This window comes from Globicephala melas, chromosome 2 (assembly GCF_963455315.2).
Source record: "Globicephala melas chromosome 2, mGloMel1.2, whole genome shotgun sequence".
NCBI classification, from domain to species: domain Eukaryota; kingdom Metazoa; phylum Chordata; class Mammalia; order Artiodactyla; family Delphinidae; genus Globicephala; species Globicephala melas.
Window position 1 is genome coordinate 93349492 of NC_083315.2, and position 26525 is coordinate 93376016.

Sequence of the window (26525 nt, forward strand, 5' to 3'; positions counted from 1 at the left end):
CTGAGCCACAAACAGGCTGAGCAGCCTAGGCAGAGGGGCGCTACCTCTCTGGTCTCATCACCAGTAAAATGAGGCTCTTACAACGCATGTGGCTTCTCCGGTCTGGCGGAGTTGGGAGGTGGGGGTTATGGAGACTTGTGGGCGGGGCGCTGGGAAGGGGAGGGGAGCAGAAGGGAGGGGAAGAGGGCCCCCCAACCAGGCTTTTGTAACCTTGCTGCCCCCTAGTGGTGACACAGAGTAACAGAGACATGGTCTCCCCGGGGGAACACAATGCTGGTCACACCCCGCCTTCCCTAGACAGGGAAAGGAAATTCACAGTTAGGGACTTTAGCGGACACCGCCTCCCTCAAGGCTGCGTGTGCTCTGGGTGGAGGGAAAGGCAGCCCCAGCCAATGCACAAGTACCCACAGCCATGCACAGGATGGCGTGGCTACCTCACTCCTGTATTCATTCTGCAAGCGCCGAGGGAGGCTCTGTAGTTTGCAGGGGCACTGGGCCAGGCCCTGGGGATTTAGAGCCCCTTGGCACACCATTCCTGCCCTCAGAGAGCCTCTGTCCAGGGGGGAGCAGACAGGCACATTAGAGACTCTGGGGAAAATAGGAGACTGCTCTGAGGCGTGACTGTTGTGTGAATAACACTTGGGAAGCACATGGCCGGCAACCGTGGGGCTGTCTGACTATTGGTTTCTCCTGGGCACGTGGCTCCAGCCTGCTGGGTCCGGAGGCCTTTGCCACTAGTTTAGGGGAGTCTTTCCCTGCAGGGCCTTCCAGCGATCTGGGTCGCCCTCCCTGCAGGAGAGCTGGATTTCTACATGTGCCTGCTGCTCCCCGCTGCTGTCCTGCCCCCACCCTGGCTGGGAACAGGCACAAGGGGGACAGCAGACCTTGCCTCGCTCCTACAGCCTCCTCTATCTACACCTGCCCTCCCCAAACCTGGTCTGGGGACCTGGGTTCCAAAGACAACAGAGAACGTTAGGTCTCAGCTGCATCTCCCCCTCCCAGGCTGGTACTCTGCGGGCCTTCCAGCTCCAACCACACGGCATGGGACAGGTGACAGGGGGCCCAACTGCCACCCCACCAGGGCCCTGCCCTGACCTTCAGAGACTAGGCTGGAGCTCAGTAGGCAGCACGTGGAGAGGGTGGGAGAAGAAGCAAGTGTGTGTGTGTGTGTGTGTGTGTAGCCTGGGTGCGTCACCGTCACTGGGAATGTAGACGAGTCTGACTCAGTGGGAACATCCGGCATGAAAGGAAGAGAGAGCACAGTGGCATTTCCAAGCAGGATGGGAACTATGGGTGGTGGAGACTGGCCGTGGGGTCAGGGTTGCTGCTCCAAGGCCTGGAAAGAGGCTAAGCGTGGTGGGGAGGGGGGAGGGGAGGGGAGACAGGAAGGGGTAGTTCAAGGGGAGCAGAGGTTGGACCTCTGACTGCCTGGGCTGGTCTGGGTAGGAGAGAGGGCAGCAGGGCTTTCTGCTCTGGAGACAGAAGGGGACAAGTCATGCATGGAATTAGAGAAATAGGCCTGGTCAATCAGGGATGAGGGGAAATGCAGGGACTTCCGACCTGCCCTTCAGGGCCTGGAGGTTGGGCATCTGTTACTACTGAACCATACCCCAGGTGCTCCTGATACGGAGAGACCACCCCTGCTCCCAGAGGCACTAAGGGTGGGATTGCCAGGCAAGCTGCTACCCTGGGCAGAGACAGCGGCCTCAGATGCACCGGGAAGATCTGGGGAGAGACTTTCCCAGGAAACGTTGCTTCCTTTCTCGGGATCAGAGAGGCTGAAAGGGCCATCCCTGGAGAGCAAGGCCAGGAAAGGCCCAAGTTAGGAGCCAAGGAGGAAGGCTGTTGGCCAGCCCTGAGCTGTGGCAGCGCAGACCCTGAGGGATGCTCCCCACACCAAGGGGTGACCTGGACAGCTGAGTGTCCCAGGAGTAACTGTACTTGAAAATACAGGGAAGGGCTTCCCCGGTGGTGCAGTGGTTAAGAATCTGCCTGCTAATGCAGGGGACACGGGTTCGAGCCTTGGTCCGGCAAGATCCCCCATGCTGCGGAGCAACTAAGCCTGTGCGCCACAACTACTGAGCCTGAGCTCTAGAGCCCGCGAGCCACGACTACTGAAGCCCGTGTACCTGGAGCCCGTGTTCCGTGACAAAAGAAGCCACCGCAATGAGAAGTCTGTGCACCACAAAGAAGAGTAGCCCCCGCTCACCACCAACTAGAGAAAGCCGCGCGCAGCAACAAAGAGCCAACACAGCCAAAAATAAAAAATAGATGAAATAAATAAATATTAAAAATATATATATATATATATATAAAGAAAATACAGGGAAGACAATGTTGAACCTAAAGGAATGAATGACAAATGGTGTTATTTTAGGTATGTGGTAGTACTTGGTGGCCTAGGGGAGGGGAGCTTCTTAATCCCTTCGAATTACTTAAACCAGAATTGATGGGGAGAGTGAGGGGACAGGGGATGCTCATTTGAGTTGGGCCCCTTGGACCAGGGAGCACAATGGGCTGGGCTATAGGTCTTTCTCTACTAATGAGAGGGCCAGAGGGCTACTTGGCTGCCCATCTGTCTGCAGGCAGGCCCAGGCTGGGGTCCCACTGGAGCATAGGGCCCCCTGTGTAGACTCAACCCTCCAGGGAGAAGTCCCTGCCAGTCCGTCTGGGGATGCCGGGGCAGGGCAGGGAGAGGTGCTGGGCAGGGCCAGCTGGCTGCCGGGGCCCTGATCCTCGCCCTCTGAGGGTGGATGGTGAGGGCGGTGGCCACTGCGTTCCTGGCCGGGAGCCCAGAGGAGTCTTTTGTAATCACAACATGATCTCGTGTGCTGGGCGGTGAAGCCGGCAGGGAGAGGCCAGCAGAGGCCCGGCTCCGGTGGCTCCAGCTTCCCTCCTGCTCTGGCTCCCCCAGGGCTGCTCTGGAAATCTCTCGGTGCCTGCTGTTGCCATGCGCTCGGCTGTGAGTGGCACCTTGCCTTTGGCGGGGGGCTTCCTGGGGCTGGGACATCAGGCGGCCACACTCTGGGGGCAGCTGGGGGCAGCTGGGCCTGGGAGGAAGAGGGCCGTGCCTATGCCGGTGGGGGGCTGGGCAGGGGCATCAGCCACGACGGGGTCCCTGCAGCCGGAGAAGGAGGGACTCGGGGATCTCGGTGCTGAGGCAGTGTGCCCCGGGGGGGCTCCCCGGCTGGGCCTGCCCTCGGAGCTGGCTCTTTCCTGCCCCGACTGACCGTCGGCAGCTCAGGGCCTGGAGAGGCCGGGCCCGTGGGAGTGGCTCTTTCCCACAGGCTGGGCACAGTTTTGGGGTGTGGGGTCCAGGGCCTGGGAGCTGAGGACAGAGCAGGGGCCTCTCTTTTCACCATGGTTCTTGGCCTGGGAGCCAAACAGCACCCCCCTCGACCTCCTGAATACCCTGGCAACTTCCCAGTCACAGCAGGTTCCGCTGCCAGAGCCATTTATAACTCCCATTCCAGGCTCTGCTCTGCAGTGGAGCTCCCAGGAGAGCTGGGGGGAGGGGCAGCCACTGCTGGGAGCTGCAGGCCTGGGTATGAGGCCCCGGCCTGAGCCTCAGAGGTGGCAGGAAGATGGGCACAGAGGCCAGAGGGGTGGGGCTGGGGGGCCTTCCATGGGCCATCTCCCCACGTGACCCTCGCTCTGGGTCTGGAGTCTGCTCCTTGGGTGGTAAGAGTATGGTAGAGTGGGCGAATGTGAAAGTCGAAGAGCTGGTAAGGGATGGGCCCAGCAGTCAGGAGCTTGGGCCCCCTGGCCTCTGCAGGGGCCTCATGGGGCCGAGTCCCCAATGAGCAGACAGGAGGAGAAGGATGCAGAGCTGGACAGGAGGATCGTTGCCCTTCGCAAGAAGAACCAGGCCTTACTGCGCAGGTACCAGGTGAGTGGGCTGTGATGGGCCGGGAGGACTGACTGGGTTGGCACTCCCTGTCCGATCTGCAGACCCTGAATAGTTGTCTCTCCCTGCAGGCTCTGGGCCTGGGACCAGGGTTAGGTTGGGTGCGTTCCATCTCAGGGGCTCTGTGAGGGTCCTGGGGACTGTGATGTAGTGCCTCTGCCCCCTGGTGTCCCACTGGTGTCTCTCTGTGTAGGCCTGTCGACATCTGTTTCTCTGTGTACTTGGGGGGCCATGGCCTGTGCTGACCCCGGGCCCTCCCACAGGAGATCCAGGAAGACCGTCGGCAGGCGGAGCAGGCGGGCATGGCTGGGACCACGCCGGAGCTCCTCCGTCCTGACGGCCTCACTGTCACCATCAGCCAGGTTCCTGGAGTAAGACCCACCCGGCAGACAGGGTGGGGTGGCAAGGAGGTGGAGGCCCAGCCCGTGCCAGGGGAGCACAGCTGCCCCCGCTCCTCTGCTTCTCCCGCTTACATTCTGGGGCATACCTACCAGCTCCCAACCTCATGCAGCCCAGGCCACTGCTGGCCCCCATACCCAAAGAGCCACAGCTGAAAGGTGACCAGATAGAAGCCTCTTCATGCCCTTTTCCAGCCCCAGAGCTCTGCACCCGTACCCCCAAGCACAGGCCGCTCGTAAACCCCAAACCCCAGGGGCACAGAGACGTGGGGCTGAATGCCAGGAACAGCGTCTGGGGGACAGAGCCTCATTGTCTGAGTGCTTTGGATTTCCCAGCTCAGAGATGATGGGCCACCGTGGAGTCTTGGGCCCCTGGGTGGCCCCAGGCCCGGATAACCTAATGCCACTGGTATGTGAACGCCTCGCAGCGTCAGCTCCTCTGTGGGCATTCCAGGGAGGGCCAGGGCTGGAACCCAGCCTGGGGAACCACCCAAAGGGCCCAAGCCCCAGCTTCTGTCCAGTGCTGTCTATGTGGCGTAACGGCACGGCCCCTCATTCTGCAGGGGAAGCGGGTGGTCAGCCGGAACTGGGCAAGGAGCGCCCTTGGACCTGGAGCAGCCAATGAGATGCTTGAGGATGAGGAGGCAGAGGCCCACGCGGGCGCCTTCCGCTTGGGGGAGCGGGTGGAGCTGGCTGTGATCATGGAAAACAAAGCCGAGGTGAGCAGTGCTGGTGGGGGGAGCCGGGCGCCAGGGAGGCAGCCTCTTCTTCTCTGGCTCTGCCACACTGCCCATCCGCACCTTCCCCAGGCCAAGCGGATCGTAAGTGAGAAGCCCACCAGAGCAAGGAGCCAGGGGGCAGAAGGGTCACCTGGAGGGGGCTTGGGCCGGAGCTCCTCCCTGCAGATGGCCATCGGCTCAGATCCTGCCCGGAAGGTAGCTCTTCAAGAGGGGCTGGGGACATGAATGTGGTGGTTCCCTTTCGGGGGAGGCATAGAAGCTGAGTCACATATGTCCCCCTTTGCGAGGACGTGGCCCAGGCAGGACCTGCAAGAATTTCCCACTCCTTCCTTTCTCTGGCCAGTCTCCACATTGGGTGGGTCTTGCAGTGAGAGACAGTGTAAGCCAGAGGTGTGACCTAGCCCCTTACCCTACCTGGACATCTGGTAGCAAGCTGGGGGGGGGGGTCTGGAGGTCTGTCGGGAGGGTGTAAGAGACTGGCCATGTGCCAGGTGTGACCTCTAGGTGGCAGCAGCCCCTAGTCTCGGCTCTCGCTCACAGCCGCTGGGTGCCTCTCCACCCTGCCTGCACCTGACCACACACCCCAGCGACAACTCTGTGGATAGATGCTGTTATTATCCCCATTTTACAGATGAGGAAATGACACACAGCTCTCTTAAGTAACTTGCCCCAAAGACACCGCTAACGCGTGGACGGAAACCGTGCCTATAGCAAACAACATGTTAGAGATGGAATGGATCTAATTTTTTTGGTGGGGCGACCTCAAGGCCTTGAGACAGGAAGGGGTTAGTAGATTCTGGATCCCCTTTCCAAGCTCAGGGCTCTTTCTGTTTCGACCCCGTGGTGCTTTGTGTCTTCTCCCTGCAGGGTGTCCGGGAGCCCCAGAGTCCAGGCCTGGTCCCAGGCCCAGCTCCCCGCCGGCCAGTGGGGGGGCCCCCGGAGGTGGGCTGGGACTACGCCCAGTGGAAGCAGGAGCGAGAGCAGATCGACCTGGCTCGCCTGGCGCGGCACAGAGACGTACAGGGTGACTGGCGCCGCCCGTGGGACCTGGACAAGGCCAAGCCCACGTGGGTGGCAGGGCTGGGCCTCCTGCTGGGTCGACATGCTTGTGGGGCTGAGTTGGGCTAACTGTGGGTATCTCTTGGAGGGCTGCTGGGACCCTCCCCAGGGTGGTGAGGCTCTGCCTGCCCCTCTGTTCGGACCCTGGGCTCAGGGCTGTGTGTGGGCACTGCGTTTCCCACCTTTCTCGGGCCCACCCTCTCCATGCTGTCCTTGGTTCCGTGGCTGGGCTTGGGGCTGGGACTGGGGCAGGAGGTGTCAGCCCACCGGCAGCCTTGTAGCCTCTGTGCTCCCTGCCAGCAGCCCACCTGACTCCCTCTCTCTGCAACGCAGGCCACAGGACTCCAGCAAGCCTTGGGAAGAGGGCCCGGCCAGGGTGGGCAGCACGAGGGGTGAGCCAACACCCACCCTTCCTGGATTTTTTCACCCCTTGCCCCCGCTTCCTCTCTGTTCCCTGTCTCTTGGTTTGCCACTTATTTTCAGAGCTGGAAGGAAGCATGGAAGGACATCTTCCTTCCTCTTCTTCCCTATCAGAGGAGGGCACCACTCCCCATCCTCCGAACCCACAGCCCCTGTCCTGGATTCTGACCCCAGAAGGTCTGGGGAGAAGGGCTCACCAGGAAGTCAGCGCTGGAGTCCTTTTGAGGTGTTGGTCCCTTGTGGGCGGCAGCTGCCCCTCGCCTGTTATTGGAACAGAACTCTGCGTCGCTGGCCCCTCATTTTACACACAAGGGAACTCGAGGCTGGAGAGGCTCTGCCGGTCACCTAGTCAGGAGTGACACAGCGAGCGCAGGGACGCAGCTCCCCTGACCCCCAGGCCAGGGCTCTTTTTTGGGAGCCAGAACACTCACAGCTGGCGGCTTCCTGGTCCCGAAAGAACTGATGTTCCTGCTTTGGGTCTTTTGTGACGCCCACCCTTTCCCCACTTCCTTTTTCCACTTAGGCCCCAGGGGCCACCGAAAGCTACAGCCCCCACCGTTTCCCCCTGATGGCAAAGGTGAGTTGGGACAGGAGGAGGAGCAGGTCCCATGGGCTGGTGGAGGAGCTGGGCTGCTATGGACCTCTTCTCTCTTGATTTGTGGACCATCTCTTGCAGGCGGTACTACTCGGGGTGGGCAAGCCAGCAGACCTTTGGTGGCGCTGGCCACGCACAGCAAAGCTCGGGGGACAGAGAGGCTGACTGGCAGGGCCCGCAGGTAACACGTGGCAGGGAGCAAAATCGAGGGAGGCATCAGGGCTCCCTGATTTCCTGGCCCTCCCCTGCCCCTGGGAGGTCAGGCCCAGCACTGGCCCAGGTGCCTGCTCCAGCCCCCGGGGCCTCTGCCTCTTGGCTGACTGCTGCCTTGTGGCAGGTTAATGAGATGCGGGGAGAGGCCATCAGCAAAGGCAGCAGCAGCAGCGAGAGCCTGGTGTCCAGGGAGGCTGGTGGTAATTACAGCAGTTACCTCCCCTGGGAAGTCAGGCGCGCCTTTCCCAGGCAGCGCAGGCCAGGACACGCACGGAGTCCCCACAGAACTCAAGGTGCTGCAGGCTTGGCCATAAACAGCAGTTGGGGACTTGCAACGGGGCTACGGTGGGCGGTGTTCAGAGGAAGTGGCTGGGTTTGGGGAGGAAGGTTGGGCTGGAAGGGAAGCATCCTGGAGCCTCGTTCTGGCTCTGAGGTTCCTCTGAGACCCTTGGGCTCTCGCTCCTCCCTGGAGGACATGGGCTGCTGGCTATGGAGCAGGTGACGTGAAGTGGGATGGGTAGTAGTGGGGCCTGCCATGTTCTGTGTTTCTGCAGGTGGGAAATGAAGGGAGGCAAGGAGGAGCTGGAGAGCCAGGAGGTGGGTACTTGGGCCTAGGATGGGGCGGGCTAGGGGCATGAGCCCTGAATTCACCAACCAGCAGAGCCGACCTCTTGTTGTCAGGGAAGCCCAAGCACCAGAAGGACTCCAGATGAGAAGGAACATGCACAAACTCCGAGCAGGATGGAGCCGGGCGGACCCATGAGTGTCCCAGCAACCAGCCCAGCTCCAGCATCAGCAGCACCAGAGGAGCCAAAAGGGGAGTCAGGAGCTTCGACAGCCAGTCCTGAGCCTGGCTCTCCACGAAACACGGACTTGCTTCCCCTTGACCTCTCTCTAGGATGTGCCAGTAGCCCTGGGCCTGGGGAGAGCACGTGTGCGCTCAGTCCAAGGCCTGGGACCCAGGAGAGCCCTGTGTCCTGGCTGGAGGGTCACGAGCAGCCCCTGGGGTGGACCGAGCCCCAGGCTGAGCCAGAAGCCCAGACTTGTTCTGGGCCCCCAAAAGAGGCAGGGCCCCTGGAACCCAGAGAAGACAGGCCTGGCAAGGCTGGGGCCCAGCAGGTCCTGGCACCTCGAAGCAGACCCCCCAGAGGAGGCAGCCAAAGGGCAAGGGGCGCAGGAGGTATGAGGCGCAGGACAGGGGGTCCTGCCCCTGCAAGAAGATGCTGAGCAAAGCTCTCGGGGGCAGGGGGCCGGGCTGGGGAGGGGAGGAGGGAAGACACCGTCAAAAATCTTTGAGCTCTGGGCACGCGCTGGCTGGCGGCTGTGGCAGCTTGGCCGAGCAGTTTGGCAGACTCTCCAGTGGGGTGACACTGTGAAGGCAACGAACCAACCCCTGCACCTCACGGGCACCCCCCCCCCGTGCACGTGTGTGCTCTCACCTGCAGGTAGAGCCCCTGGCGTATCCCCACGCCACACCTGGTCTGTGAGGCTGGCAAGCCCTGCCCCAAGCCTACTGCTGCCCAGGCCACAAGCTCCCTGACCGTGGCGAGATGACAAGGCTTGGAAGCACTCAGCACCTGGCTCTCCTGGCTCCCATCACCCCCAGGGCCTGGCCTGCCTCTCCGGCTGCCGGCTCCTGGCTCCTCAGGTACAGACAGCCTCAGCAGCTGGCATGGCCAGCCCAGGCTCGGGCCCTTTCCTACACCCCTGCCTCGCACCCAGGTGAATCACAGTCCAACACTCACAGGATGGCCAACCTGGGGATCTCACAATCAGCTGGCGGCCTCCTGCCTTTCTCTGGGCCTCAGCCTCCTCTTCCAGGAGGCTGAGGCCCAGAGAAAGGGAGGCCACAGCCAGCAGGGACAGAGCTGGGGACAGAAGAGTAGAGCTCAGGTCTCTGTGAAAGGAAGGGTCTCTGGAGAGTCTCTGAAATGGGGCGGTGCGGGGGGAGGAAGGAGGGGCCAGCTTCCTCTCCCCACAGCAGGCGCAGAAGCCCGCCGTCAGGGACCTCGTCCCCCACCCCCAGGTCAGACATGGAGTGCGCCCTGAACGGGGGCAGAGGGAGCCTGCCACCCAGGGCCGTTTCCTGCCATCTCCAGCTTCCTCCTCCCACCGCCTCCCTGCCCAGTGTCATGCCAGAGCAAGGTCTCAGGCAGTGACCCAAGAGGCAGAGAAACAGCGACTCCAGCTAAGTATGACATCAGGACTTGTCTTTCCTACTTAGTCTCCTTTCCCATCCCTCCCCTGAGGCCCACGTCTCCGCACAAGCTGTGGCTTCCTCTCAATTCAACAAACATTTCCTGAGCACCCACTACCAGCAATGCAGCTGGTGGGCGACGGTGACTTTGCCAGCAAGAGGGAGGGAAGAAACCCCTGCATCTGGCAGACCCAGGCTGCGCAGCAGGAGCCGTCCTTGGCTGTAGGTGCCCGACAGGGGCTGGGGATGGTAGTAGGAGCCCAGAGGGAACCATCCCGCCGCTGCTCGCAAAGGCAGGCACGTCTCCCTTTCTCATCGTGTGTACCCTTTGCCCCCAGTCCCCTGCTAGGATCTCCCCACGTGGCTCGGCCACGGCTGTTCCTCTCTGCTGAGGGTCCTGGGCCTCACCAGCCTCTCTGGGCTCTCCAGGGAGTGCCCGGATCATCCCCAGCATCTCTCCACTGTCAGTGAGGCCTAAACTGTGGCTCAACTGTGTGAAGGCTGGGCTTCCTCACTGGCTCTTGCTCCGCTCTCCACCCCCTCTATTGAGGAAGCATGAGGAGGGGGTGTCTTTTTGGCAGATCAGATTGTTTAGAGCAGTGCCTCTCCTACATTAAGGTGCAGAGTAATGCAGATTCTAACTCGGGAGGTCTGGGCTGGGCCCGGGAACTTGCATTTCTACTAGGCTCTGAGTGCCGCCTCTGCTGCTGCTTCCTGGACCACAGTGTGAGAGTAAGGGTTTGGACTAGAGTGTATGGACGGCTAGGGGCAAGGACAGACTCTAGACTCTAAGGGCTGGCCGCTGGCTCTGTAGGGGATGGAGGCAGGCTGCCCCTGCCCGGTGGGGGCTTCCTGGCCTCAGAGTTGGGTGGGACACTGGCGCACTGGGTAGATGCTTGAGAGTGGGTGGTGTCAACTTCCTGTAGTGGGGAGTGAGAAAGCTGGTTGGGAACGGGATGAGGTGAAGGGGGTTGGAAGAGGTGAGGACTGATCAGAGGAATTTTGGAAAGGCTTGGGAACATTCTGTGCCTGAGGGAAGAAGACCCCTGTGAGATATGAAAAGGCAAGGGTGAAAGAGTCCAAGCTCAAGCTTTCCTTTTGCCTTCCAGTCACATGTGCGTGGCTTTGGAACATGGCACTGGCTCTGCAACTCACGACTCCCAAAGGATGGAGCTGGGGTAGAGCAGGTTCGGGCAGCCTCGAATTCAGATGTCTCCCAAATAATTGTGATCCAGAATTTGAATTCTAAGATTCACAAACTTCCCCCAGCCCCCAGTGCCCCCAAGTGTACAGATGTGCCTTCATTAAAGGGTCCGTGCCAAGGCATGTTTGACTATGGGATGGGGATGTAGAACTTGGGCAGAGCTCTGGTTGAGGCCTCACAGCAAGACCTAAGCAGGAGAGGAAGCCGGACAAAAGGGCTATGGAGAAATAGGGCTTCTCTCCCTTCTGGATGTTAGGAGAAAGGGATGTCATGGGAATGAGTCACTAGGGCTTGGAGAGAATGGAGTCTGGCACAGGACGTCTTCACTGCAGGAGGACTGTAGTGCAAGGCAAGCGTCACCGAACTTTTCTCAAAAAAGGGGAGCCCTTCTTCAGGAGCAATGAACCAGCAGCTCTGGGGGCCACCCCTCCTGCTCTAGGATGGAACCAGCTAAGGAACAGGAGGGAAGCGTAGACATCCCTCCACAAAGCTCGGGACCATGGAAGGCTGCTCTGTTTCCTTCTGGCTCCTTTGGTTAAAGGCCTGGCTGAGAGCCGTCTTCTTGGATTCCCTGCTCCTCTCCAACCAACAGACAAGACTGCTCCTCAAAGGTGGGAAGTTCTTCATGGGACGCGGCTTCAGGAGCCCAGGCACAGAGCTGGAGGAACTGACAAGGGAGAGTGCAGTGGGTAGTAGGGAGCCAGCAGGGAGATGACAGCTTTACCTAAGGCCTCAAAACAAGGAGGGCAGAAGAGGTGGAAAGCATCTCTGTCCTGGCCCATATCCCCTTACAGGGGGGAGCAGCAGAACACATTGTGTAACTACATTGTGTGATAGGCAGCATGGTTGAGGGGAACAAACATGGGCCTTGGAATCTGAGAGACTGAATCCGAATCCTAGGTCTGCCACCTGCTAGCTGGATGACTCTGGTCAATTTTAACATCTAAAAGCCTCAGTTTTCTTGCCTGCAAAATGGAGCTAGTAATACCTATGATGAAGGGTTGTTAAGAAGAAGATGAGAATATGCAAAATATACCTGGCACACCATAGGCACTCTATTCACAGGAGCACACAGAAGGCACTCAGTAAATATCTGTCAAATAAATAAAGTAGCTATTTGTTGTGATCTCTGTCTACTTGGTTTTCCATTTTTTCCATCATCTTCTCTTTTAGTCTCATGGTCACTGGAGTCAATACACTCTCAGGGAAACAGGGATGGATTGTCCTAGCCTTCTAGGACAGTGAGCTGCTTTTAATCCCCCGGGGTAGTCTGGTTGAGTTAAAAGCATCATGAAGTGACTCTGCTCTTACAGGGAATGTTCTCTGCCCTCATCCACCCACTGGATCACAAGGATATCCTAAGCATTTCCCCCTGACTTTGCACACTGCCTCTTGCAGCTCAGAGTGTTTCCTCTTTTCTTCTGTTTACATCACAGCAATCTCAGGCACTCACTCCCCAGAAACAAACTCCTTTGTGGAGTTTGCTCCATGCCTCCCAAAGTTTTATCAGCCAAAGGAGCAGCATGCCGGTATTTTCTTATAATCAAGAGATGGGTAATTGGGGATCCCTGGAAGCAGGGGATCCCCAGCTATCTAACAAGTCCCAAGTTTGGAAGGTTTGACCACCAGTCAGCTCCACCCCAAACCCTAGCCTCAGGGACAGGAATAACAGGGAAAGATGGCACTGGACCCTGAAAAGAAAAAAGGAAATGGCAAAAATCCCACTTTGGACATGTCTTTTTATTTGGGGGACTAAATCAGGGGGGGTCAAGGGAATAGGAGAAACTAAAGGCACCGCTTCACTTCTGCCTCTTAAGTCATTTATCAGTGTCCACAGACCCCGCAAGCGTCTCTTCCTGAGTGAGGGATATCAGGGCTTACGAGGAAGAGCTGACACAGGGTGACCACAGCCCCACCGAGGGGGAGAAGGCGAGGCTGGGGAAGGTAATGAGAGAAGCCGCGTAAGGCACAGACCAAGGCTGCTTTCTCTCAGCAAGTCTGCCGGCCTACGTCACGGCCTTCCGTTAAGCATCCACTTGACGCCGGGGAAGTGAAATAGCACAGACCTGGCACCAGAAAGGACAAATGTGGCACCCACTGCTCCTTTTAAGGACTGGCTGGAGGAGCTGCAGGCCCCAAGGCAGGAGGTGATGCAAACACATCAGTACCTTTGTGGGAGGGGGAGGGAGGACTCTTTCAGGCCTGCCTCCTTCTTTTTTTTTTTTTTTTTTTTTGCGGGCCTCTCACCGCTGTGGCCTCTCCCGTTGCGGAGCACAGGCTCCGGACGCGCAGGCCCAACGGCCATGGCTCACGGGCCCAGCCGCTCCGTGGCATTCGGGATCCTCCCAGACCGGGGCACGAACCCGTGTCCCCTGTATCGGCAGGCGGACTCTCAACCACTGCGCCACCAGGGAAGCCCCATTGTTGGCTATTCTTGAAGGTTGCTGGAGAGCTTGCCCAGGAGAGCTTGTTAAGAAGGAGGCAGGGGATTCCCTGGTGGCGCAGTGGTTGAGAGTCCGCCTGCCGAGGCAGGGGATATGGGTTCGTGCCCCGGTCCGGGAAGATCCCACATGCCGCAGAGCGGCTGGGCCCGTGAGCCATGGCTGCTGAGCCTGCGCGTCCGGAGCCTCCGCAACGGGAGAGGCCACAACAGTGAGAGGCCCGCGTACCGGAAAAAAAAAAAAAAGAAATAACCAACAATGAAGGCTTTTTAAACTCTAGGGACACAGTGTTTCCTCTTCCCTCAGCAGGGCAGCTGGCTTCAACCAAGAAAGAGGGTCAAAAGTCACCTTTGGATAACCATCTGTTCAAACCGTAATACCCTAACCCCAAGTTACTGAATCAGAGGGAAAGGCTGGGCCAGTGCTTTTCACATTCCAGCGTGCATCCGACACCCGCAAGGCTGGTTAACACAGTGCAGAGCTCCTCCTCCTGAATTTCTCATTCGGTCGGTGTGGGATGGGGCCTCAGACATGGCGTTTCTAACAAGTTCCCAGGTCATGCTGATGCTGATGGTCTGGGCACTGGTGTAATGTTTACTCCCTGCCCCTTCACATTCCTTTCCATGCATCATTTTTGCCCAAAGGGACAGTCCCTCCCTTGAAAATATATTAATTACCTCATGTGAATATACTGTTCTTTTATTCCCAAGATCTCGAAGCCCTGTCACACCTATTAGCTCCATTTGCTCTCATGAATTCCCATTTGGTTAGGAGGAAAGAGAGAGGTCACAGGCGATAACCCATGCCATCGTTGAGTCCGTAGGCTGCCTGGCTTCCAGTTCAGCGGTCCCTCCGAAGAGCACACTGCCTCCCCAACCCAGATCCTCGTGATATGTGAGCTGCCTACAGCTCAGAGACTGGCTGCCGTGACTCAGCACTGCCCAGACTACTAGCAGGGAGCTGAAGGGACAGGTGGCCTCCAGGACAAGGTGGGAGGAGACCTCAACTCATCCTCTGAACATGGAGGTAGCAGAGAGAGGTAGAGGTAAAAGGAAATCCTTGGTAACCAGCAACTGCTTTTTTGGACAAGTTGGTTTGGGGACTTTTGAGGCTCACTTCATATACTGTAGGCAATAAATAAATAGTTCTTGAAATAATGGTAGTGGTTTACAGAAAATGTTCTAAGGAAGGTTAGAATCTTACTGCTGATTAACTGATGAGCTATTGTAAAAACAGATTACTGAAGTTAAGGAAACAGGAAAGTAACAAGGGTAGATTCTTGTTGGCATGACTGTAAATTCCTTGAGGGCAAGAACTGTATGGTAATTTTCTGGTCCCATAGGAGCAGCTTAACAAATGTTTATAGAATGGAATGCGGCACAGGGAAGCTGGTTTGGCTCTGGTGCTCCTTACTGACCAGGTGGCTCAAGGACACTGTGTGCCACTGGGAGCCATGGCTGTTTCTGCGCTTAGGACAGACAGCCTGGTAGAGCCTGGGAGTGTGGTTAAAAAAAAGATTTCGTCTTTGTATTTTTAAATTAGCTACTGGAGGGAACAAAGAGCATAACACAGGTTTTCTGGCAGCAGAAACCTACATGTTATGTCAGCAAGTAAAACAGATGCGACCCAAAAACTGTTGATAGAGCAGATATTTTTATAGCTCAAATTGGCCACAGGGCCAGGACAAAGGGGACAATGAATGGGTTACATATTCTCTGTTGCCTCCTTGAAGCACCACATGGAATACAGCTGTGGACTCCTGGCGCCTGGCAAGAACAGGCAGGCCAAGCCCAAGCCCCGCAACCTGGCAGTGAAGAAACCGCAGCCAGAACGGCCAGTGCAGCTGTGATCTAGCAATTCACCTCCCTGAACCAAGATTCTCGCCTGTGGCTACACAAGTGGATCATGACAGTGACACCACGATGACTCTAGGGCCAATGCTATCCAACGCAGTGATGAACCAGGTGATCAACAGTGCCAGGCACTGAGCTTTGTGCTGGTCCTCTGAAACGAGCAAGGCCACTGTGGTCCCTCCCTCCATCCAGGGAGAACAACAAAATGTACAGCTGTGGCCCTTTTGTTACTGCATTGCAATTCCAGAAATACCACCATTCTCTGCAGACAGGAAGGGGAGGGCAATTATTATCCCTTTTAAATAGCTGTGGTAGCCCTAAAGCTCGGGACGTGACCTTTCAGTTCCCCTTAAAGAAACATGTAGAAACAAGTAGATGCTCTCCACTCAGCATTTCAAAACAGGATATAAATACTCAACGAAAGAACACACTATCTTAGGATTCCCTAGTGAAAACCAAAAAACAAGGTAGACAGAAAAAATTCCAAAGCTGTGGTATCATATGTGTAGAAATCTCGAGCTGTTAGGAAGAAAAATATTTCTTATGCCGGAAACTTCACAGAAACACTTCCTCAGCACAGTGGGGGAAAGAAATGATACCCACACAAGCCCAGTCTAAATGGCTTAGCAAACTCCTCACCCCTCACCCTCCAGAACTACGCTTTCAAAAGAGGATTATTTCATCAAATGCAGGCTGTCGAGAAATAAACGCACACAGTCACTTCTAACATAAACACCTAGAAATGATCCAGGTAGTCCCAGTGCAAAGCAGTTAAAGGAAAATAATCCCCCTTTACCCAGACCTCTCCTTCCCAGCTCAAAACCTGATGGACAATTTTGCAGCTAATTTCTAACCCTTGAAAATAAGGCTATTCCAACCGCTGCTCCCTGCCACCAGGCCCTGTTCCGGTGGAACAGTGACCTTCGCACTGGCCAGCAGGCTCCTGCTGCACACACACACTGCTGTATGTGCCCAACGTGTGAAGCCGTGTGCAACTGCAGAAGCCACATGTCCCCGTCTACAGAAAGGAGGGGCTGGCTTGAAGAACTTTGGAAACTCACTCCCCTCCTGCTCTTCCTTACCAAGCCCTCTCACAGAAAGCCATTGTGTAGGCTCAAGAGGGAAATAAAAGAAGGGTGGACTTTTTCCATGCTCCCCTGCGGACCACAAGGTGATGGAAAAGCACAGCAGCCACCCCCCAACAGCTCCTGAGAAGTACAGGCCTCAGGGGGCCCCACCGACACTGGCTTCTCACTCGGGTTCGCACTGGGCAACATTGTCTAATAATGAGCTGAGCTCAATTGCTTGCTGTGTATTTTGCAGCACAACTAATCCCTTATATTTGTGCTTTCCACGCACATGTCTTTTATTGTTTGCTCTAGGGAAGAAAAAGCCTCACCTTTGAAGCAACCTACACCTTCTCTCTGCCCCGTGGCTCTCTCACCTCCTCCACTGTAGACAAAGCTCTGTCCAACCACTGCAGACACATCCACTTGTCTCCCCCAGTATTAGCACTTCTTGGGCTTTCTGGGGGCCAGTGGTTTAAAGGCGAGAACAGCGATGCTATATGGCGGCTGACCCTCACCTCAGCTCAGCTCTCAGCCAGCTCAATGTTTATAATAATTCTCAATCTGTGTGCTTACTGGTCCCTCAGCTCCCTCAGCTGGGCAGCTGCTCAGAGTCCTTTAAAGGCAGAACTTTTCCCAACCGTTTTAAGGTTGGCAAAAGGTAGCTGAGCTAGATATCACTGTTCTTCCAACCCCGTGATTGCTTCCCGAATAAGATGGATTCCTGCCACCCTTCAATTTGGTCAAACCATCAGGCACAGAGAACGTTAGAGCAATTGCTTTTTCCTCTTACACCTTATTCATTACCACCCGTCCACCACACCTTAGACTATTACCTCTACTCCTTCCCCAAGAAGCATGAAAAGAGAAATGATCGACTTACACAGGCTGACGTAGAGTTCTTAGAATGTATTTTTGTTCACCTGAAAAATAAAACTTTTAAAAAATATACAGGACTTTTTGAGTACAGGTATATCTTAAATGGCTGGATTATAAATAATGTCTCTGGTCACACTCACAGCTAGAGCTGGAGCTAATGTCCCAATTCCAGTGAAGGCGTTAGAGAGTCAGGAGACCGACCAGCAGCTGGACCCACGAGTGGTTTCTCTAGACTCTGATCCATCCCAACGTGGATTAAACAGTCCAGAATGCAGGGGTCAGGATGGGGACAGGGGATTGGACTCCCAGATGTTCTCTTGCAAGTTCAAAGGATTCTTGGAATAAGAGATCGATTTACAAATTATTAAAATATAGGACTAAAAATTCACACAGTAAATATAAATTACAGGCTATTATTTAAGTTATAAAGTGGCATTTTATGTTTCTTCCCCCAGGCCCTCACCAAAAATTTAAAAAGGCCTCAGGGCTTCCTAATGACCGAAGTGCTCAGAAATCTCCTTCAACCAAGACACCTTGGGGGTGCAACCAGCCTGCCCCTATAGGCTATGATAGCTCAGCTGCTATTACCTTGCCCACACCAGGACATGGCTTAAAGCAAGGCTGCTGTCCTGTAAACTTGGATCAGAGCTAACTGGAGTGTAAGCCAGAAAACAGGAGAGACAAATTGTTTCAGGACTCAGGTGGATAAGTTGTTGTTGTTGTCATTGTTTTAAAGTGCCTCATTTCCCAAAAAGGAAACACGAAAGGGTTTGATATCTTGTCACTACCCACACTCAACTGCCTAAAAGCAAGTGGCGGAAGGAAACGGAATCCAAATTGAGGATGTATAATTCTTGCTGCCCCAGAGCTAGCTCTACATATGTCATTTCACTCGATGTTTCTCATCTCAATAAAAGTACAGGCTGCATATAAGTAGAGCTTATCAGGAGAGGTAAAGACAAGCCAATTTAACCTTCCTATGGCTGGTCTATTATCTGGCTATCCAAACACAATCCTGAGGTTGAAGCCCACCTTTCGGCCTTTTGCGTTCCACAGTACAACTCATAACCAGAGGGTGTGCTCAAAGCTCTGGTTTCACAACGGATTTCGTCCTAATCACAGGGCTACACTGTCACTACAGGCTCAGGGAAGAGGGAAGGTGAAGGTGATTACTGGAACAAGACCAGATCTTATAGAGCAGGGAAAAAAAAAAACACTCGTGAGCCACTCTACTTACAAAAGCTTGCTCTTCCTAAAAGAACTCTGTGAGAAGGCCAAGGGGTGAAGCACAGAGGCATTGCTTTTTCCCTTCCTTCTTCCCTGGCCCATATCCAGATACTTAGGGCTGCAACAGAAAGCCTCTTAGGTGGGGTGACTAAGGTGGGAAGAGGAGAGCAGGGGAGCAGTACATTCCCCACCCTCCCTGAACTCCTTCTACTTCTCCAAAGGTTTTCCATTGTCCTTTCAACAAGTTTAAGAATGATTATACTTTCGTCTTGTCTAACCCTAATGTGTCATAAATCTATCTTTCTGAAACAGGAGGGGGAAAAGGGGAAAGAGTGGGTAATGAAAAAAGTGTTTGTGCCCTTCTGGCTAGCTGCACTTTGGGGGCCAGCAAATAGCCCTTGCTTAGCCCCATCCATCAGTCAGTAGCTACCCAGGGTGTAGGAGGATACATGTAGTTATATGTAATTATAGCTTCTAGTGCATATGTCAACAACTATATACAGGGATCTATAAATTAAATGCATCTGTGGCCACTGCAACTAGGTTGACGTACCTGAGCTCCACTACTTTTGGTGCCCTCCTCCTTGCGAGAGCTTCGGCTTATTAAAGAAGAGCCCCTACAGCTCCCTCCTTCCCCTGAGTCTTGGGGGAAAGCCCGAGTCACCCCTCCACGTAAGATAGCGAAGAGCTAGCGGCGCAGAAGGGTTCGGTGCTGGGATCTCCCCACCGCTCCCCCCATCCCCCTTATGGCTCAGGGCCCTGGCGCAGCACGGTCCTAGGAAGACAAAACACCGAACCCCCGGAGAATCGTGGTCCCTTGGCTGAAGATCCGACTTCAGGCCCCTCGCCCCTGCGGCGAGCGCGCGATCGTCGGGGGAAGGGAGGCGTTCACTCCCGCGGGGGTCACTCCCGCGGGCTCCCCGCCCGGTCCTGCTGCAAAGTCCTGCCTCCGGGCTTGGGGAGGATGGTTTCCGGCCACCCCTGGCACGGAGGGGTTCAACGACTCCCGGGCGCCGCCGCCGCTTCCTTCTCGTCCTCCTCGGCCCCCTGCGGCTGCTCCAGCGGCCCGGCCAGGGGTCTGTCGGCAGAAGGCTCAGGAGACACGGGCCGCGCCGCCTGCAGCGGGGGCGCGTCGCGCGGCGCCTCGCGGCGGGACGACCCCGTGGTGTTGGGCCCCGCCGCAGCCGCCGCCCCTGAAGTCCCGGACGGGCCGGTGGCGTTGGAGCCGCCGGGGGGCGGGCCGGCGGCTCCTCCCGAGGTCCCGGCGCCCACCGGCTGCCAGATGAGGCTGTAGTAGACGGCGAGCACGATGGCGGCCAGCGACACCGAGAGCACGTAAGCGAACACGGTGGCGAGTCGAACCCACTTCTTGTTGGTCTTGGCCGCCATCTTCGCCTTCTTGTCCCCGGTGTAGGTGGCCGGCTTGCCCCGCTCGGCCGGGGCCGCGTCGCGCTCCTTCATGGGAGGGCCCCGGCCTTTGCCCCGGTGCTCCACGGCCCCGGCTGGAGGGGGCCTGGCGGCCTGCAAGGACTGGGCAAGGGGCGGCCCGGTGCCCTCGGTTCCCGGCCACTCGGCTCTCCGCCGCCGCTCCTCACGCCGCCAGCCCGCAGCCCGCCACCGTGTCGCTGCAGCCGCCGCCGGGGCCTGGACCAGTCACCGCCGCCAGCGCCGCCGCCGCCGCCGGCCCGTCAGCTGCTTCCCCGCCGCCGCCACAGCCACAGCCGCCACAGTCGCCCGGCTCCGAGTCCCCATCCGCCGCCGCCGCCGCCTGCCCGGCCGCCGGCCGCCCGGTCTCCAGTGGCCGCGCGGACAGCGCTCTCTTCTCCTGCCCGGCTCCCCCGCCTCTCGCGCCGGCAACAAGGGGCGGGAGAGGGCGCTGCTGGGGGCTGCCTCTTAAAAGGGCGACGGCGGGGTCCGGAAGTACCGCACGGGGAGGCGGTCTGCAGGCGGGCGCCGCGAGCCCCGCCGGGACGCCCCGTTAAGAGAGAGTTAACGGAGGCTGGCTCTTAAAAGGGCAACGTCGCCGCAGCCCCTTACGGGCTGGCGCGGCGACGGTGGGAGCCCGGGGCGCTTCTTTAAAAGGGGAACAGCACCGTTTGGGGCGGAGTGGTGAACTGGAATGGGGGCGGGGAGGGGCGGTCGGAGCGCAGAGCTGTCAACTCTGGCGCCTCCCCTCTGTGTCCAGACTGTCCGAAGTGACAGGTGGTATAGCAGCAACGGCTTCCGCTTCCAGGCCCCAGGCCTCAGTTTACCCCCAGAAGTGGGAGTAATTTCACGTTGGTGCTCTCGACTCGCGCCCCGTTCCACGTACCCGCCGGGCGGGGCTTTCAGACCCCTTTACACCTAGCGAGTCTGGACCATGTCGTCTGGCGTAGGCAGCCAAGGAAGCTGGAGCGTGCACTGTGGTTACAGCTGGTCGCGCCCTTTCCCAGCCCTCACCCCCCACCCGCCGCCAGATCCCGCCTGTGCTTCAGGCTCTCCCGATTCTCTGTCCTCGGAGATCCCCGAGTCGGCTGCCCAGACCTTCCAGAGCTTTCGGGACAGTACAAGTGCTGAGCTGTTTCTCCTCCCACCTTAGTCCTGAAGTTTGCAACAGGTCCCAGGTCCCGCTTTGGGGGGATTCCGACTCCCGGGTTTGGGCTTGATTCATGGACTCAAGAGGCTGCCCTTGAACCGGTGGAGCGGCTTACAGTACAGGGCTTTTGCCTTCTCTGATCCTCTCCGGGTCTCAGAGCCTGGGCGGCTGTTGCCCTGCCATCCTTCCCAAGTGAGGCTTGTCATCCCTCGTTTAGGTGCTGACGAACTCCTCCAAGCTCGGACTCTCAGTAGCTGCTTACCCTGTGCCTTCCCCCTCCTTCAGCCCTCCTCTCTTTTGGCTTCTCTCCTCCCCATTCCCTGTCTATGAGGTTTTCTAGAATTTCTGGTTCTCTCCTCCTTGAGTTCTACTTCCTGTGTTCCCACAGCTGGGTGTGTGGACCTCCTGGGTATCTCAGTGGGTGTGGGAGACTGCCTTGGTGGGGGGGAGAGAGCCCAATTAGGTCGGTCCTAATTGGGTTCTGTGGGCGAACCACCCCTCCTGACTCCTGGCTTCAGACTCTGTGAGGCTGGACCATCTCTGCCTTTTCCATTTCCCCTCCTCCACAGGAACTCTTAGCTTCCAGACACCATGCCCCCTGATGAAGAAGCCCCACCCCATCACTGCTGCCCTGCCTCCCCCACTGCACAGAAGTCAAGTGGCTACCAGAGCTGAGTGTGTTGATCAGGGCTGGAACTCCAGGCCCATAGCCCAGCCCCTGACTCCTGAAGCTCAGGTGCGAGTCTGCCACTAGCAATGGCCAACTGGATGCTTATTTCCAAGAACAGGCTGCCTTTTTACTTTCTGAGAGATTTTAAGGACATTGAAAGTTTGGAGTGCTTATTGCCTTCTGGAGTCTGATGGGGAAAAGACAACCACTCCTTCACCAACCTGCTGCCAGGGTGGCCAGAGCCTGTCTAGCAGGGCGACCTGTTAAGTCAAAATCCCTGAATTGCCTCTGGATGTTGAACTCTCTCTCCACCTTACTCTCTGGCCTTCCTGGCAGGACCGATCATACCAGCTGTACCAAGGTGAATTATTCTTAAAAGATTACAGGTGAGGCCAACCCAAAGCCTCCTTCCACCTGCTTCCTTGAATGCACTCTGAATTTCTTCTGTTGCAAATTAAACTTCTTTCTTCTTGCTTGGCTCCCAGCGGAGTAGGAAAACAGCCTGTCACTTTTTTCAATACTGAAGAATAGATATACTTGAAGCCCCTATTCAATTCCTCTCACCCTATTCTTCTCCAAACTTAACAGTGCCAGATTCTTTAACCTGTCATCAATAAGCCGTATTTATTATCTGGATTTACATAGTGTCTTTTACCCTAGGAACTCAAAATGCTTTCAGATATAATTGAGGCTGTTCTCCCTGGTGCCTCAGCCATTAAGAAACCATTAGTGTATTCCTGTTGCAGGAAACTAAACGGCCCCCTGGTGGCCTGAAAGTGAATGTGCTTCTCTAAGTGCTTCTCCGGGACTAAGGGTAGGCAGAGTCAGAGCAGAGAATCAAGGCAGCTTGGGGATAGAATGGGCCCAAAAGGTCCTCTTTTGTAAATACCCTCATGGACCCTAGAACCTTCCCCACAGCATCCCTATGGAGCACTCTCCAGCGTTAGCTAAAAGACCCTCCATGTTGGTGTACGTTATTGTCTGCTCCCTAAGGCAGCCCTTTCAGGCTTCGGAAAGTTCTGACCAATTGTAACAGCAGCAGTTCTGACCAATTGTAACAGCATCCACACCTTTATTATGTGCTAGGCACCATGCTAAGCACTTACATTCCTTGTCTCATTTGTCTTACAACAATCTATCAGGTAGTTACTATTTATCTTCATTTTAGAGATGAAGAAATTGCCTCAAAAAAGTTCAGTAGGGCTTCCCTGGTGGCGCAGTGGTTGAGAGTCCGCCTGCCGATGCAGGGGACGCGGGTTCGTGCCCTGGTCCGTGCCGCGGAGCGGCTAGGCCCGTGAGCCATGGCCGCTGAGGCTGTGCGTCCGGAGCCTGTGCTCCGCAACGGGAGAGACCACACAGTGAGAGGCCCGCGTACCGCAAAAAAAAAAAAAAAAAAAAAAAGTTCAGTAACTTGCCCAAGGTCACATAGCTAGATAGAATTCAAACCTGAGTCTTTATGACTCTAGAGCATTAGATACCGATCTCTGTTCTACTCTGCCTCACTGGCAGAGCTGAACTTTGTCTCTGTAGTGGATATTGGGAATACCACGCACATCACCCTCAGGATGGAGGTTCTCATTCCTCCAGCTGCTAGGAATGTTGGCTACTAATGGCTCACAGCTTGCCACTGTCCCTGAGAATTGCCCTCAGGCACCAAAGGAAGCTGTAACTCTCTCTTGGCCTACAAGACCAATAAATAGGGCCAAGTTGCAACACAACCCAGCCAGAGATGTGCAGGGTTCCTGTTAGGGAAGGAGGAGGGCTCTATCCCCAAGGAGCTGCGGAAGTAGCCAGTATGTACTGGCAGGAGCAGGAGAGGATGTATTGGCTGGATCGAGGGGGAGGTGAATACTAAGTTGAATGAGGGGGAGTTTATTGATATGGGAACACTCTCCCATGAAACAGGATTTAACATCCTGACAAGGATCCTGGGAGACAGGCTCACCAAGTGAAATGGAAATGCCAGAAGTACCATGGCAGAAGATGGAAGAAGGGTTCAAAACGCTCAGAGAAGTGGGCATGCTCTAGTGGGTATTCTATGTAAGATCAGAAACCCACTTAAGTTCTGCAGGAAGTCCCAGAGGATACTCTGGTTATCAAAGCCAAGAGGAGTGCATTGGTGAGAAGCTGAGTTTTGGCTATCCTACGCAGGCCAGGGCTGACAGCAAGAGGCCAAAACAGAACTGGCTCCCTAATAGCAATGGGGATGTTAGGACTGCAAAATGATAGAAGCCAGAGATTGGCATACTATTGTAATAAGCAGCAAGTCGCAGTGTCAGTGGGAGGGTCCTGACAGTAGAGCTATGCAGATGGTTAAAAGGTCATAGCACCTCTGGGGCAAATTAGTGGGAAGAGTGCCTTTTTTTTCACATTTTCGCAAGTCACTTAAATGTGGCTTTATAGACAACAGCTGGATCCTCATATCTGCTTTGGGTGGCAATATGTTGTTTTGGTTAAAATATGTGAAGAAAATCCAGCCTCATGAATATATGTATTAACAGTTGGAAAAGAGAGGAGCATTTTAATAGACTTTTCAGCTAACTGTGGGCATTTTCCTTTGATACTACACCAAAATTCAACAAGGAGTATTTTCTTAAATGGTAGTTGTAATGTAGAATATGAAACTATGTCAGTGAACTTTTTGTACTCAATCATATTAAAATCTATTGATCTACCTTGCATTCTGAACAGCTCTTCTACCTATGCATGATTTTGTAACATCCTTTGGTCATTTGGAAAATATTGGTTCATTGAATTATACAGATCTTTCAAATATTGATACAATTCATTATACAATACTAAAAATCATATTTGTTAGTATCATCTGGAAAAGTTTTAAGTATTGGGAATCTGTCAAGTTCATGATAGTGCATACAAGTTTCCTAAAATTCTAATTTTCATTTGAAAGCTCAAATTGTATCATTGGCAAAAAATACTATCAGTTGCTTTCCTCAAAGTCACAGGCCTACTTGGTTTGAATCTGAGAAAATACCTGCCAGATAACCAAGTCTGAATGACCATAGTTTACCTGTCAGTTATTTTGTCGAGTGAAAAAAATGGCTAGTTTAGCTCATACTCAATTGCACAATTGCTTTTTCTTGAGAGAACCATTATATTTCTGGGTGCAGTACGGTACTTTCTAATTAATTACAGAGAGTATTAAAAAGACATGTTTTTAAGGGTTATGATTTAATAAAATTTAACAAATTTTAAATTTTGTTAAATTCATTAAGGACATTCTTAAGTGAAACTGACTCCTCCCTTTCTTCCTCCCTCCCTTCCTCCCTTTGTTCCTTCCTTCCTTCCTACCTTCCTGCCTTCCTGCCTTCCTGCCTTCCCGCCTTCCCCTTTCCTCCCTCTCTCTGTCCTGTCTTTCTTTTTTCTTTTTCCTTCCTTCTTTTTTTACAATGAACTACCAGAACAGTTTAGTGCCATGGCCTTGGTTTGATAAGGTGCCAGAAATTTTATCCAACATTGTGTTTGCACCATCAGTGCAAATGTCAACACAGTTTAAAAGGCATATAATGTCTTAGTATTACTATGCAAAGATTTGACATTGTGAAATACCTGAAATGGTCTCAGGGCCCCCCAGCGATCTGCAGACCACACACAGAATTGCTGAGCTGTACAATGAAAAGAAATCAGGAATGAAAGATCAGGAGGTTGGTGACAGTTGCTCAAATAAAAAGTCACGATACCTTGTCTGGTTTCCAGACCTGACTCAATTTTCAGATCTAGAACACTTTTTTTTTTAAATTTACTTACTTTATTTTTATGTATTTTTGGCTGCGTTGGGTCTTTATTGCTGTGCATGAGCTTTCTCTAGTTGCAGCGAGTGGGGGCTACTCTTTTTTTTTTGCGGTACGCGGGCCTCTCACTGTTGTGGCCTCTCCCGTTGCGGAGCACAGGCTCAGGACGCGCAGGCTCAGCAGCCATGGCTCATGGGCCCAGCAGCTCCGCGGCATGTGGGATCTTCCCGGACCAGGGCACGAACCTGTGTCCCCTGCATCAGCAGGCGGACTCTCAACCACTGCGCCACCAGGGAAGCCCCGGGGGCTACTCTTCATTGCGGTGTGCTGGCTTCTCATTATGGTGGCTTCTCTTGCTGTGGAGCACGGGCTCTAGGCACATGGGCTTCAGCAGTTGTGGCACGCAGGCTCAGTAGTTGTGGCTCATGGGCTGTAGAGCACAGGCTCAGTAGTTGTGGTGCACGGGCTTAGTTGCTCCGCGGCATGTGGAATCTTCCCGGACCAGGGCTCAAACCCGTGTCCCCTGCATTGGCAAGTGGTAGATCCAGAACCCTTTGACTGAAGGAGAGGTTGGGTCTCCAGGAGGAAGGCTTCCGTAATACTATGGCAATACAGTAATGATTTTCTACTCCTTCCCCAAAGGGACCTATGGCCATTTACTTGGGTAACTGTACAGTGGGGAAAGTGGAATAGCCAAACATTTTAAGGTCATGCCGTGTCTGAGTTGACACTGATATCTGGAGACCTGACTCATCATCATGGCTGCCTGGTCGAGTGGCCCTACATAAAAATATGTACAGGCTCATGGGCTGTAGAAAACGGCTTGATGAGTTGGTTAGAGGCCTAGAAAGGGAAACAGTGGGAAATTGGGAAGAAGAAGAGGCACGTGGATGTATCTACGGGAGTGGATACAAAGTGTGAAGATCTATACATTGCATGTTAATGTCCACCCGAGAACATCCACCATGGAGGAGAGGCTAAATAGCCACGTAGATAGAATGACTTGGCCAGTTGACATTAGCCAGCCTCTGTCATCTACCACTTGTGCTGGCCCAACTGGCACATGGAAAAGTGGTCATGTTGCCACAAATGGAGGCTACACATAGGCATATAGTGTATGGCGGCAGGGGTGCACCCAGCAGAATGGGCTCCCGCTCACCAAGGCTGCCAAATCTCCAACCTACCAACATCTGATGGTACTTGGTAACAAGGTGACTACATTGCACCTGTTCTAATCGGGAAGGCTCGATGATTCATCTTGACTTGAATCAGCATGTATTCTGGACGGCTTTTTCTTTCCTGCTAAAGGCCTCAACCAGCACCACTCTCTG

At 55.0% G+C, this 26525-nt stretch overlaps 2 protein-coding genes across 12 annotated transcripts; one reads left to right on the forward strand and one right to left on the reverse strand.

The window, feature by feature from the left end:
* Nucleotides 1-2823: 2823 nt before the first annotated feature.
* On the forward strand, nucleotides 2824-11851 carry CCDC9B (coiled-coil domain containing 9B). Of its 11 annotated transcripts, none has more exons than XM_060294464.1 (13): nucleotides 2824-2962; nucleotides 3776-3889; nucleotides 4171-4269; nucleotides 4642-4714; nucleotides 4869-5024; nucleotides 5115-5240; nucleotides 5913-6112; nucleotides 6438-6496; nucleotides 7048-7101; nucleotides 7201-7300; nucleotides 7457-7625; nucleotides 7887-7929; nucleotides 7994-11851. In XM_060294464.1, the coding sequence occupies exons 2-13, from the start codon at nucleotides 3822-3824 to the stop codon at nucleotides 8557-8559; spliced, it is 1713 nt and encodes a 570-aa protein (XP_060150447.1). In that variant the 5' UTR covers nucleotides 2824-2962; nucleotides 3776-3821; the 3' UTR covers nucleotides 8560-11851. The 11 variants fall into 11 exon arrangements, 7 of the variants coding, with proteins under 7 accessions (XP_060150447.1, XP_030698799.2, XP_030698802.2 ...); XR_009563041.1 differs by lacking the exon at nucleotides 2824-2962 and having other exon boundaries at nucleotides 3016-3889; nucleotides 4101-4269; nucleotides 7994-10261; nucleotides 10639-11851; XR_009563040.1 differs by lacking the exon at nucleotides 2824-2962 and having other exon boundaries at nucleotides 3016-3889; nucleotides 4101-4269; nucleotides 7994-9751; nucleotides 10148-11851.
* Nucleotides 11852-16988: 5137 nt separating this feature from the next.
* On the reverse strand, nucleotides 16989-20304 carry INAFM2 (InaF motif containing 2). Its single transcript, XM_030843023.2, has one exon. The coding sequence runs from the start codon at nucleotides 19659-19661 to the stop codon at nucleotides 19197-19199; it is 465 nt and encodes a 154-aa protein (XP_030698883.1). The 5' UTR covers nucleotides 19662-20304; the 3' UTR covers nucleotides 16989-19196.
* Nucleotides 20305-26525: the final 6221 nt, after the last annotated feature.